Source organism: Asparagus officinalis, chromosome 10, assembly GCF_001876935.1.
Source record: "Asparagus officinalis chromosome 10, Aspof.V1, whole genome shotgun sequence".
NCBI classification, from domain to species: Eukaryota; Viridiplantae; Streptophyta; class Magnoliopsida; order Asparagales; family Asparagaceae; genus Asparagus; species Asparagus officinalis.
In genome coordinates, this window is record NC_033803.1 from 34,395,143 (window position 1) to 34,408,318 (window position 13,176).

The 13,176-nt window shown below is 35.6% G+C and overlaps 1 protein-coding gene across 1 annotated transcript; it reads left to right on the top strand.

Annotated features, from left to right (window-relative positions):
* Nucleotides 9,836-12,337, top strand: LOC109826625. Its single transcript, XM_020393647.1, has 5 exons — nt 9,836-9,881; nt 11,474-11,646; nt 11,756-12,023; nt 12,109-12,193; nt 12,283-12,337. The coding sequence occupies exons 1-5, from the start codon at nt 9,836-9,838 to the stop codon at nt 12,335-12,337; spliced, it is 627 nt and encodes a 208-aa protein (XP_020249236.1).

Sequence of the window (13,176 nt, forward strand, 5' to 3'; positions counted from 1 at the left end):
ATCATGAGCAGCACCTCCGTTTAGCTTTGCAGACCCTACGGGAGCACCAGTTATATGCCAAGTTCAGCAAGTGCGAGTTTTGGCTTTCAGAAGTCAGATTCCTCGGCCACATCATCAGCAGAGAGGGCATATTTGTAGACCCAGCTAAGGTTACAACAGTACTTGATTGGGAGCCACCAAAGACAGTGACACAGATTCGCAGCTTTTTGGGATTAGCAGGCTACTACAGGAAGTTCATCCAGGACTTCTCGAAGATTTTGACGCCACTTACACGCCTTATGAAGAAGGGTGTATAGTTTATTTGGAGCACAGAATGCCAGAAGGCCTTTGATATCTTGAAGGCTAAGTTGACCTCAGCACCAGTTTTGACTATTCCAAACAACGACAGGACATTCGTCATCTACACAGATGCATCATTGGCAGGATTAGGAGGCATCCTTATGCAGACTCAGAGAGTAGTATCTTATATCTCACGGCAGTTGAGAGTGCATGAGCAGAACTATCCCACTCATGACTTGGAGCTAGCAGCAGTGGTATTTGCACTGAAGTCATGGAGGCACTACTTGTATGGAGTGCAGTTCGAGCTGTTCACAGACCACCAGAGTCTAAAATATCTGTTCTCTTAGAAGGAACTCAACCAGAGGCAGCGGAGGTGGATTGAGTTTATCAAGGACTACGAGTTCGCTATTCAGTACCACCCGGGGAAGGCGAACGTCGTAGCAGATGCTTTGAGTAGGAAGCGTCGACATCAGATTGCGGCTTTGAGGTGCTCATTGCACCGAGACCTTCTCACTCTTAGCCAGTTTGATTTTAGACCTGAGTTTGGTAGTACTAGTGCATTTTTGGGATCTATATCAGTGCAACCTACTTGGAGCGGCAGAGTTGTTAAAGCTCAATTGGAGGATTCTTGGATTCAAATCCGTAAGGAAGAGATTACCAAAGAGCCTAAGGCCGATTGGACCATTAGATCAGATGGAGGTCTACGGATGAAGGGTAGATTGGTTATGCCAGCCAGTGCAGAGCTAAAGAGGGAGTTGTTTGATGAGGCGCACCGTACTCGGTACACAGTACATCCAGGGACCACAAAGATGTACAAGGACCTGAAGAGGCATTTTTGGTGGAGTGGTATGCGCAAGGAGATCTCAGAGTATGTGACGAAGTGTTTTACCTGCCAGCAGGTGAAGGCGGAGCACCAGAGACCAGCAGGCACACTTCAGCCGTTGCCTATCCCAGAATGGATGTGGGCGGACATTTCTATGGACTTTATTGTAGGGTTACCTAAATCCAAGAAGGGGAATGATTCAGTTTGGGTCATTGTGGACCGGTTGACGAAGTCAGCACATTTTATCCCAGTAAGGACTACTTATACAGCTGAGGTGTATGTGAGGATTTTTGTTCAGGAGATAGTTCGACTTCATGGAGTTCCGGATACAATCGTGTTGGATCGAGGATCGGTTTTCACTTCATATTTTTGGAGGAGTTTTCAGGACTCATTTGGCAGCAAGCTATCTTATAGCAGTGTATTCTACCCACAGACAGATGGCCAGACGGAGAGGGTGAACCAAGTGTTGGAGGACATGTTGCGAGCATGTGTCATTGATTTCCAAGGCAACTGGGAGGATCATATCCCACTGATAGAGTTCGCTTATAACAATAGTTATCAAGCGACTATCGGTATGGCTCCGTATGAGACACTGTACGGGAGACCCTGTAGATCACCAATATGTTAGGCAGAGCCGGAGGATAGTTTGATGCTTGGACCAGAACTTGTAAGGCAAACTACCGAGAAGGTAGCGTTGATCAGGGAGCAGATTCTAGCCGCTCAGAGTCGGCAGAAGTGTTATGCAGATAAGAGGCAAAGACCCCTCGAGATTCAGATTGGGGATTTGGTTATGCTGAAGGTATCGCCTATGAAAGGCGTACAGCGATTCGGGAGGCGAGGGAAGCTGGCACCGAGATACATTGGACCATTCCGGATTTTGGAGCGCATTGGAGCTATGTCATACAGACTAGATCTTCCAGCTTCTATGTCTAGTATACATAATGTGTTCCATATTTCTATGCTCAAGAAGCACTTGCATGATGAGGAGCGGCAGCGAGTGCTGGATGCACCGGAGATTGAACTTCGAGATGATTTATCGACTATTGAGATCCTAGTGTCCATACTTGCTAGAGAAGTCAAGAGACTCAGGAACAAGGTGATTCCATTGGTGAAAATTCAATGGAACAGAAGTGGAGTTGAGGAAGCTTCTTGGGAACGCGAGGAGGACATGCGACGCGACTATCCACACTTGTTCGAGCAGGTAAAAATTAATTATAGTAATTATGATGAGACTTCTTACTTGTATATTTATATCTATATATCGATACTTATATTTAACACTAGAATGGGGATATTTTCAATTAATTCTTAATCTTTCGGAACACATGGTATATATATGGGGGGTTCCTTGTTTGGATTTTTCGCCCGATGTACTAGTTCCGTTAGATTAAGGGTTAGGTGAGAATATTATCATTTTAGATCGTTAAGTATGAATATCGCTATGTGCTAACTAGCATTCAGTATTGCGAAATGTGTATATGTGCGGGTTGGATTAAACCATTGTCATGCTTTTCAAGTATCTTTATGAGTTAGATATGATTTCTGAATTTCGAGGACGAAATTCTCTTAAGGGGGGAAGAATGTAAGACCCCATAAATTTTGATGATTTATATACGTGACTTTTAGTGAGAAATAATATTTATTTATGATAAATATCTTTATGATATGGTTGTGCATGAAATCTAGCATTTTTGAGCTTATGAGTATGTATATGTACATCAGTAATGAGGTTGAGTGTGCAAGATTTCAAATCTCATGCAGCAGAGTCATAGTATGCAGTTTCTAGTCCATGAGTCGATCCATGACTATCATGAGTCGACTCACGAAATCGAGTCCTGTTGTCATTTAGTCTCTGTTGAGTCGACTCATAATATGATGAGTCGACCCATGACTTCCATGAGTCGACTCATCGGGGCTTTTCTGGTTTTCTGGGTCGAGTCTGTTTGGGTTTCGGGTCGGGTTTTAGCCACTCATATATGTTTCCCTCCACCCGAAAACACTCTTGTTCATCAGAAAACCCTAGAAAAACCCTAGCCTCCTCTCCCCCTCTAAACCCTAGCTCATTTTTAGGATTTCTTGGGCGATTTTTGGGGATTTTCAGCGGCTTTTTGTGGAGCAGCGAAGGGGATTGTTCATCATCACTTCTAAGGTGAGTAACATCTCGCCCAACCCTTCTCCCATATTTTTAATAGTTTATAACTTTTTTCCATAAGTTTTATTGAGCCTAAGACTTATTTTCAAGTATAAATCAATATCCTTGTTAGGGTTAATGCTAGAAATCATGTATTTCGGATTTTAAATCCCCACCAACAAGTTTTTCATGAAAACCCAGATCTGGAATTTTATTTAAAGAATAAAAATATGAGTTTTATTTTGATTAAATGCTTTCTTTCATGTATATGAGTTAAATGTTAGATTTTAACCTACAAGAAAATCGTTTCTCATGATAAATATGTTTTTCTCACTGTATCATAATCGAGAATCAATGGCTATAGAAGTGTAGATCATTTAAAATGGATGTGTGGATCGTTTGAAACAAGTTACAGTTTGGAGAAATGCTATGTTCAGCCCGTGAGTCGACCCACGGCTCATCATGAGTCGACTCAACAGGTTGAGTCGACCCATGACTGTCATGAGTCGACTCACAAAGTCTAGTTGTGTTGCCTTTTTGTTTCTGCTGAGTCGGAGAGTTGTAATTTTTATTTTTTTCTTTGATTTTGTTGTAACCGGATCTTATAAAAAGACCGGATCTTTTGTAACCGAAAAACTGTTGCTAAAGAGAACAATGAATTCAATGAAAACAACTTTAACCGCGAACAATCATTTTTGGACTTGAGGAGTGCCTTGTTTATTGAGTATTTAGTTGTAGTGAATATGATTTCACCATACATGTGAGATGACCTTTCGGACACAAGTTTAAGTCAGTTCAGTAGGATATGTACGGGAATAAGACATGCATACTTTCTTATACGCAGTCCTCATGTTGGACTCTAATCCATTAAAGTCCTCGTGTTGGACTATAATCCATTTTAAATCATGTTTTAGATTTTTGCTAAACCTTGAGCATGTTACTTCACCAAGTTGGGTACACGTTATATTGTTTTTTGCTAAACCTTGAGCATGTTACTTCACCAAGTTGGGTACACGTTATATTGTTTCAGGCTGGGGCATGATAGCTACCTAGGTTGTACATGACACCTACAAGTTGGGTACACGTTATATTGTTTCAGGCTGGGGCATGATAGCTACCTAGGTTGTACATGACACCTACTGTAGCATGTTCATGTTTACACTTTATTGGTAGAGTTGGGTGTGTATTCTTTTCTTTATTTGTTTTCTTATGACCAACCTCGGGTTTAAATATTTAGGGATCTACAATTTGAGATACAAGGTATATACATGAGGGTTTCCTTATTTAGATTATTTCGCTCGACGTACCTATGCTCGTGTTGTATTCCCCTAAGTACTAAAACCCATTAATGTTTGTGTAAATGAATTATATTATTTGTATTATCTGTATTTTCATGTACAACGAGCCATATCCCTTGGGGTTGGTTGTGATGTTGCTCGCTAGCGCTTTGACGCTCGTTGTCCCTCCCCCTTTCAGGTAACGAGCCAGGAGCCCGGAGAGTCGCAGGTTGATGGCGATATACTTTAGTTTCAGCCGTCTTTTTAGTTATATTTTCTTTTGAGCTCCACTGTAGATTTTTGTGTAGACATGTGAGAGTCTTATTCTAGAAGTTGTAAAGGCAGTGTGCCTTATTTCCTCTTGTCAGACATTTTATATTTTAAGACTTGTTGAGAACTCCAGTTCATTTATTTCAGACATTTACTTGTATTCCAGTATATTAGATGACGAGATATTAATTTGACCTCTATTACTTCATCAGTTGATTCTTGTATAACATTTACTTGCTTTGTACTACACCTGTTGTTGATTCCACTAGAGAGATAGAAATTGTGATGGTGAAACATGTTATTGTACGGTGTGGTGCATGGCAGGTTTGACATTTCTGGTTTCACCTCGGACTGCAGCCTTGTGTGAACCCAGGGGCGTCACATTAACCTTAACCTGCTTGAATGTTTCTAGGATCTTCTCCTCTTGGGGGAGTGTTTCCTAAGCTTGAGTCTATTTAGAAAAGGCGCAACTGGTCTAAACCTATCAAAAGCAGGCTCAGGTTCCGGTTCAGGTTCTGATCATCTAAGGAGGGTGATTGTTGAATAGATTCATTAGAAGGAGAAGGAGAAGGAATTTGTACTGGATCAAAAGTTTGACTTGGAGGAGTTCTCACTTGATTATCGACCTGTCTACCTAACCGAAGTGAATGGATTGCATTCACTTGAGCTTCATAGGATGAACTGCATCCTGTGTCCTTAGGGTTGACCACGGGTTGACTCGAAAATTTTCCTTTCTCTCTTTCACTCACGGCACTAGCTAGCTGACCAAGTTGGGATTCTAATCTAGCTATAGCTTGCGTGTTGGAATTGAGCATTTGTCCGGTTGATTGCATAAAGGAATTCAAAGTGCTGGATGTTTGAGTCAACATATTCATGGTTTGAGTGGAGGCCTTAATTATGGTTTCCAAACCCCTTTCTAAGACATTGAGACGTTTATCCTGATCTAGATTGTGAGGAATCTGAATTAAAGCTTGATGAAGAGGAGATTGATTTTGATACGATAGATTGGGTTGTTGATATTGTGGATGAGAATTGAAAGGAACCGTGTTTCCTCTAGGAAAATGTTGGGTCAAAGCGGGTGTAAAGTTTTGAGTTCCGGGAGAATTTTCTTGATTCCATGCAATGTTAGGATGATTTCTCTAACCTGGATTGTAGGTTGGAGAGAATTGATCATTTGCAGAATGCTGGAATGCAGCGTTAACCTGTCCTAATGGTTGATTATTTCCTAAGAGAGGACATTCTTCTGAAATATGAGATGGTAACAAACAGTTGTGACATCCTGAGGCTGAAACTTGATTGATTTGAGCTGGGGCTCTTTCCTTGATTTCTAAAGCTTCTAACCTACGCATGATTGTGGCCATCCTAGCTTCAGATGCAATGTTCGACTCTAAGGAAATACCACTAGATTTGGGTTGGGGACTGATGATACTCGGTCATCACAGTGTTCCCATTGCATGGTTTTTTCAGAAAGACTCTCTAAAAACTCCCAAGCTTCATCAGCGTTTTTCCTCATAAAATCCCTGTGGCACATTGATTCTAAGAAAGTTTTTGCAGAATAATCTAATCCTTCATAAATTATTTGGCACAATCACTATTTTTCTAAACCGTGATGAGGACATTGGATGAGAAGATCTTTAAATCGGTCAAAATACTTCCAAAAGGGTTCTCCCGAGATAATTTTAAAATTCATGATACTGTTTCTTAGCTTCACCGTTTTATGGATAGGAAAAAATTTCTTAAGAAAAACGGTGATAAATTCCTCCCACGTAGTGATGGAATTTATGGGTAATCTATACAGCCATTTTTTTTGCTTTGTCTTTGAGAGCAAATGGAATAAATCTGAGTTTGATTGCATCTTCTGTTAATTCTCTCATTTTAATCATAATACACACTTCCTCAAATTCCAAAATAAAAATATATGCATCTTCTGTTTCATTTCCAAGGAATTTGGGAAGCATGTTTATGTAATGCGGTCTAAGCTCAAAATTTATTCCATTTGTTTCGGGGAGCCTAATGCAAGAGGGGATTGCATTCCTAATGGGATAGCACATATCATGAAGAACGGGTGGATTAGGATGCTCCATTTCTATGATTGGTTCAAAGCGAATTAATCGACGTGTATTATCCCTAATCCACTGTTGCATACACCAAAACTATTTCTTTTTGTTATTAATTTTTTTATAAAGAAAAAAATTTAGTTTTTTTATGAGAAGAAAAGGATAAAGAAAAATCCTAACAAATCAAAGCAATCGCTTTTCAATCACTCTAATTCTAGGGTTTAGCCTAACTCACTAGACCAGCTCCTAACCAAAAACTCCTACAGTGAAAAGATTAAAGTTTTACCCAGGTAGTTAGCTAGGTAAGGATAGTACTAGAGGGTGATCAAAGATCAATTAAGTATCTCTTTCCTTGCGGAGAGCTTTACGCAACCCCTAAACCTTACCTTAGACACCAACTAATCTGAGAAAACTTAAACCGGTTCACTTCAGGATTTCTTGTTCCTTATTGAGCTCGAGTCCTTAGGGCCAACGTCTAATGAGTTTTATTAGGCTTGGGTAGTGTAGTGAGGAATTAGTGATTTTTGGGCTAAGAAAATGGTGATGAAATCCCTCACCTTATCTTGATTATGGGGTTTTGCCCTTAAAAATATTTTTAAGTGTGTGCCAAATCAAGATGCTCAAATCACTTGGTGAATTCCTACACTATATGAAATACAACCCTAAAAATTAAAAGCGACTAAAAAGGATGATAAAAAGAATATCTTTATATTTTTTTATTAGGGTTAACAATCAAACAATTATGAGAAGGGGGAACATTGTTTGAGTTTATTATCTTGTTAGTTAATATCCAAGTGAAAGATGGATTTTATTATGGTCAACAAAAATAAAATCTTTTTTTTTTAATCCTAATTGTCTCTAATTGTGAAGCTAACTAAAAGGGGTAAAATTGAAAATGCTAGAAAGAAGACTTACCCGAAAGCAAATCTTCAAATCCTAGTTCTCCAATCCGCGATCTTCAAGCTCCAAGCATTTCCTTCACAATAAATACAAAAGTTAAAGAACCAAAATAATTAAAATCTACTTAAGCACCTTCCCCAGCAACGGCGCCAAAAACTTGATGTGGCATAAACATGTACCAAAAAGGTTGCAAGTGTACGACCATGTCAAGTTATAGTATAAAGATATCGATCCCACGAGGAATGTGTTTTTGTAGGAGAAAATATAAAATCGGTTCTTATGTTGTGTGCGTGACAATTAGGAGTGATGAGTGAATGTGATTGTGAAGAGATTGAGAGAGTGAAAATGGTGTGTAAATAGGCGAAAAATATAAGTGAGAGTGGATGTGACAAAGAATGAATGTGATTAATAAGGCAAGAAGGAAAAATTAAATAAAAATCAAGAATGAAAAATAAAAATCAAGAATAAAAGAAAATGCAAGAAATTAAAGATGGTGGGTTCAATTATAGATATGGGTAATCTAAAATTGAACCCACTTCTTAAAAAATGGTGATTCCCTAGAGGGTTCTAGCCTAAAGGTAAATCAAACAAAATAAAAATAAATAAATAAAAAAACTAAACCCAAGAGGGTTCTAGCCTCAGTGAATAGTACAAGAAATTAAAATCTAACTACAAAATAAATTGTAAAATCTAAACTACAAAATAAATTGAATTAAAATCTAACTACAAAATAAATTGTAAAATCTAAACTACAAAATAAATTGCAAGAATTAAATGCAAGAAAATAAATCTACTCTATAAGCATGAAATAAATCTAATCTATAAGTATGAAATAAATCTAAGGTAAGAGGGTTCTAGTCTCTTGGCTATTTAACAAGAAAATAAAATCTAATTATTAGCATAGAAATAAATCTAAACTAATAAGCAAATAAGAAGAAATAAAAGAGAAAAAAAAAGAAATACAAACCTCTAAATAATTCTTCATCTCCATCTTCATCATCCAACAAAAAGAAGAAATATCTAAAGTGGTAAAAAAATTATTATTATTAATTGTAACAAAAAGTTATAAATTTAGAAGGTCTTCTCAATTAACAGTAGCCCTCCACTTCAAAAGGAGTTACAAAAATTTTCACATCTCTAACCCCTCACTCTCTAGCCCTATTTATAGTAAACATCAATGAATGTGAGCCCTTGGATTGAAATCTTATCCAAAACCATAAAAAATCAGCCATTAATTCGTAACAGAATTGTCAGTATCGATGCCAGCATCAATACTGGCATCGATGCCGGCATCAATGCCAGCATAGATGCTGGTATCGATACCCAATCAAAATTCTGCTTTCACGGATGGCTTTGTCTCGTCGAGATAGACGATTTTCATATATTATATGTTAAATTCCGCCTTATGGATTGAGAGATATCGTCGTTTCTTTACGGCCAACCATCTTGAATATATTTTTTTTCATATTTGGTTTTTTTTATTTTCTCCGGCTTCTACAGCCTACTCGGCTTGATTCTGGGCTTGGGCTTTTTGGCTCTTGCTTGTGTTCTTCATTTAATTCATGGGTTTTTGTCGAGAGATGGGATTTTGAGCTTTATTCTTCATTAACCTACAATTAAAGATAAAAATAATTATTAGTGGTATATTTATTTATATAAAATAGATAATGAGGGTATAAAATTATAATAAAATGTGATTATCAACTTACTTACTATTAGTGGATTAATTTTGAGTACCTTTAATGAGTCTGCACAGAAAAGAGAACTCTTAGAATCCGATGATAGTATAGTCGAAGCTTGGATGAAGCTGTAAATTTCCAAATGCCATATACATTAAGAAGATTATTTGCAACTATTCTGGTTTACTGTCAACCAAAAAATATTAGAATATTATGGGAGAGATATAGAGCAGCAATGTCTGAAGATTTCATTCAAAAATCTACATCGACAGATGTAGAACAAACTGCATGGACATTAGAGGGAGTTAATTATTTTCTGGGGAGCATGGGGAAGACAATACAAGATTTTGATTTACCTAAAGTTAAAGCGGATGAAAGCGGTGATCCATCACGTAATCTATGAATCATACCTATGAATCATGCAGGATGAGATAGATGTTGAAGTCTATCAAGAAGATATAGATGGTAAGTATAAATTAAATGAAGATCAAAGAAATTCTTTTCAAATAATAATGGATAGAGTTAATATGAATAAGGGAGGAGTTTTTTTATAGATGGTTCTGGAGGCATGGGAAAAACATTTTTTGTATAGAACTATATTTACCAATGTTAGATCAAAAGGAATGATTGTAATAGCAACTACAACTTCAGGAGTAGCAGCATCTTTATTACCTGGTGGACACACATCACATTCACGGTTTAAGATACCTATTAATGCCAATGAGACAACAATTTACAATATATCTAAACAAGAAGGTACTACACATTTGATTAGATAAGCAGCATTAATTATTTGGGATAAAGCATCTATGACAAATCAAGATTCAATTGAAAGTGTGGATCATACAATGCAAGACCTATTGAGTATAGAAGAATTGTTTGGTGGTAAAGTTGTCGTTTTTGAATGAGGTTTTCGTCAAGTATTACCCGTTATTCCAAGAGGAACAAGAAGCCAAATAGCTAATGCCAGCTTAGTAAAATCTTATTTGTGGGAGAAAATGGAAAATATAACCTTAAAATAAACATGCGAGCAAAAAATGATGAAGAATTCAGTAAATTCTTACTACGAGTCAGAAATTGAACAGAAAAAATAACTAAAGATGAACTAATTAAACTTCCTGAAAGTATTATGATTGAAGATAGAAAAAATAGACAATCAGAAGTTGAATTGTTAAATCAAGTATTTCCATCAATTGAACAAAATGCAAATTCAGCTGAATATATGACAGGACAAGTTATTCTTGCAACAAAAAATGAATATGTAGATGAGCTCAATGACAAGCTTTTGGAAAAATTTCTTGGTGATAAGTTTATTTTTCATAGTTTTGACAAGGCTGTTGATGATCCAAACAACTACTACCAAGAAGAATTTTTAAACAAGTTGATGCCTAATTGTCTTCTGCCACACAAACTAAAGCTGAAGCATAATTGCCCAATAATATTTCTTAGAAATCTTGACCCATCGAATAGACTTTGCAATGGAACTAGAATAGTTTGCAAAGAATTTGATAAGAATGTTGTTAAAGCAGAAATAACAAAAAGTCATCATACGGGTCAAGAAGTCATGATTCCAAGGATACCCTTATCACTGACTGAAAATGAAAACTACACTATCAAATTTCAATGAAAACAATTTCCTATAAGGCTATGCTTCGTAATGACAATAAACAACGCACAGGGACAAACAATTCACAAAGTGGGTATTTACTTACCACAACATGTTTTTTCACATGGATAATTATACGTCGCTTTATCTCGTGGTATATCAACAAACACTACAAGAGTGTTGGTTAAAGGTGAAAGAAAACAAAAGAAAGGATATACATACACCAAAAATATCATCTACAAAGAAGTACTGTTCAGAGAAAGGTAAGGAAAAATATTTAAATGACTAACTTATTTATTGTAAATGTCAATAACAAAAATATCATAATTTAATTTACTCATTTTCTAGGAATAAATATTGCAATAAGAAGATAGTGAAAAAAATTTATATCTTTATTATAATTTTTTAAAATTAATTTATTTCATATTTCTCATATTTACTCTGGTTATAGTGAAGATGTCTGCTGAAAGACAACGTAAAGGTAGCAATAACTTCATTAAGGATTTAAAGTTATATCAAGAATCTTTCTCAATCAAAGTGTTTATACTAAAAATGTCCTTGGAGCAATTCTCATCTTCAAAAGGCTCAGGTCAGGTTCATAAGATTATTGTGATTGACGAAGAGGTAAGTATAACTCTTAAAATGAAATATTAAATATTATATTTAAATTTCATTAGATTTATACTTAACTGGTAATTTATTTTAAAGTTTAAGTAACAACATATAAATACAGAGATCGAAGATTCAAGCTACACTATTCAATGCTACATTTAAAATATTTGAAGAATACATCCATCTCAACAATACTATTATCATCAAGAAGGGTATAGTCAGACCTACAAATAGGAAATATGCATCAGTGAATTTGAATTTCAAGCTTGCTTTTGGAAAAAACACAAAGATCACAGTATCAAAAAATGAAATCAATATTAGTACTCTACCATTTTCATTCAAGTTATTTGAAGAGGTGACAAAGACAAATAATAAAAATATATTTTTTGGTATGCTAAATTTTTAATATCAACGATATAGCATTTTTAATACAAAATTAAAATTTTAAGCACTAAACTTTTAATGTTTATACAGATGTGTTAGGATTTATCACTTCAGTGAGACCATTATGCACAACAAATACATCAGTTACAAGAGAGATCACAATAATGAATGAAAAGTAAGCGGTTTGAAAGATGAAATATATTTTCACTAACAAATAATAAAATACTAACATTTCCATTTAACAATTTATTGTAATTGACATAGGATGGATACATTGGTATTAACATTATGGGGAGAGCATGTAGAGAAAGAAGGTTAAATATTCAAAGACAAACAGAAACAAAAACCAGTTATAGCAATAATTAATGTGACCGCAAATAGATACATGGGTAAGACTTTTCAATTTAATTGTTCTCAAAAAATTATATAACCAAAGAGTAACCATATAACGAATACAGGAGTTTCGTAACTATCATCAAAGCCTACAATAATATTTTTGTTAGACCCAGATATTACTAAAGCACACGCTCTCAAAGCATGGTAATGCTTATGAAAATAAAATCCTTCCTAATATAATAAAAAATAATGCATGTCTTAAATATAGGATGGCGGGAATGGGGAAAATATATGAGAAATTAATGCAACAAACCCCATCGACGCTAATGAGAAGATCTAAAAAGGATATGCTTGGTGATATCATCACATCATCAATAGCTACAAAAAAAGGTATTTTATTATATTGGATTGGATGAAATATTAATAAGTTAAATAATAAGAAATTATAAATTTATAGTCTGACTATTATTTTTTAGAATTTTTATTAATACTTTAAAGTGGAAATATCAGCAATAATCAATCCAGAATCACCTTGTTACATTGCATGCAAGAATTACCAAAGAAAGATTTTTGTTAAAGACACAATAGCTAGCTACAACAATTACAATACTAAAGATATGGAATGAGAAATAAAGTAAGTTTTAAAATTTAACCATTAAAAAAATAAAAACAACAATAAATTTTCACAACAAGATACCTTATGCGATTAGCAGTTAAGGTTGATATAAACAAAGCATATGTTACTCTTTTCGATGAAGCTCAGTTTCTAACTGGTTATTCACCTGAAGAATATATAGATTCATTTGATGAAGAAGAAAAGGT

What these genes read in the sequence shown, in the direction of transcription:
- LOC109826625 (XM_020393647.1), top strand. Translation starts at nt 9,836, where the DNA reads ATGCAGGATGAGATAGATGTTGAAGTCTATCAAGAAGATATAGATG. An exon ending in CTATCAAGAAGATATAGATG is followed by an intron (nt 9,882 to 11,473) that starts GTAAGTATAAAT and finishes CTCTGGTTATAG; the next exon opens with TGAAGATGTCTGCTGAAAGA. An exon ending in TTATTGTGATTGACGAAGAG is followed by an intron (nt 11,647 to 11,755) that starts GTAAGTATAACT and finishes ATATAAATACAG; the next exon opens with AGATCGAAGATTCAAGCTAC.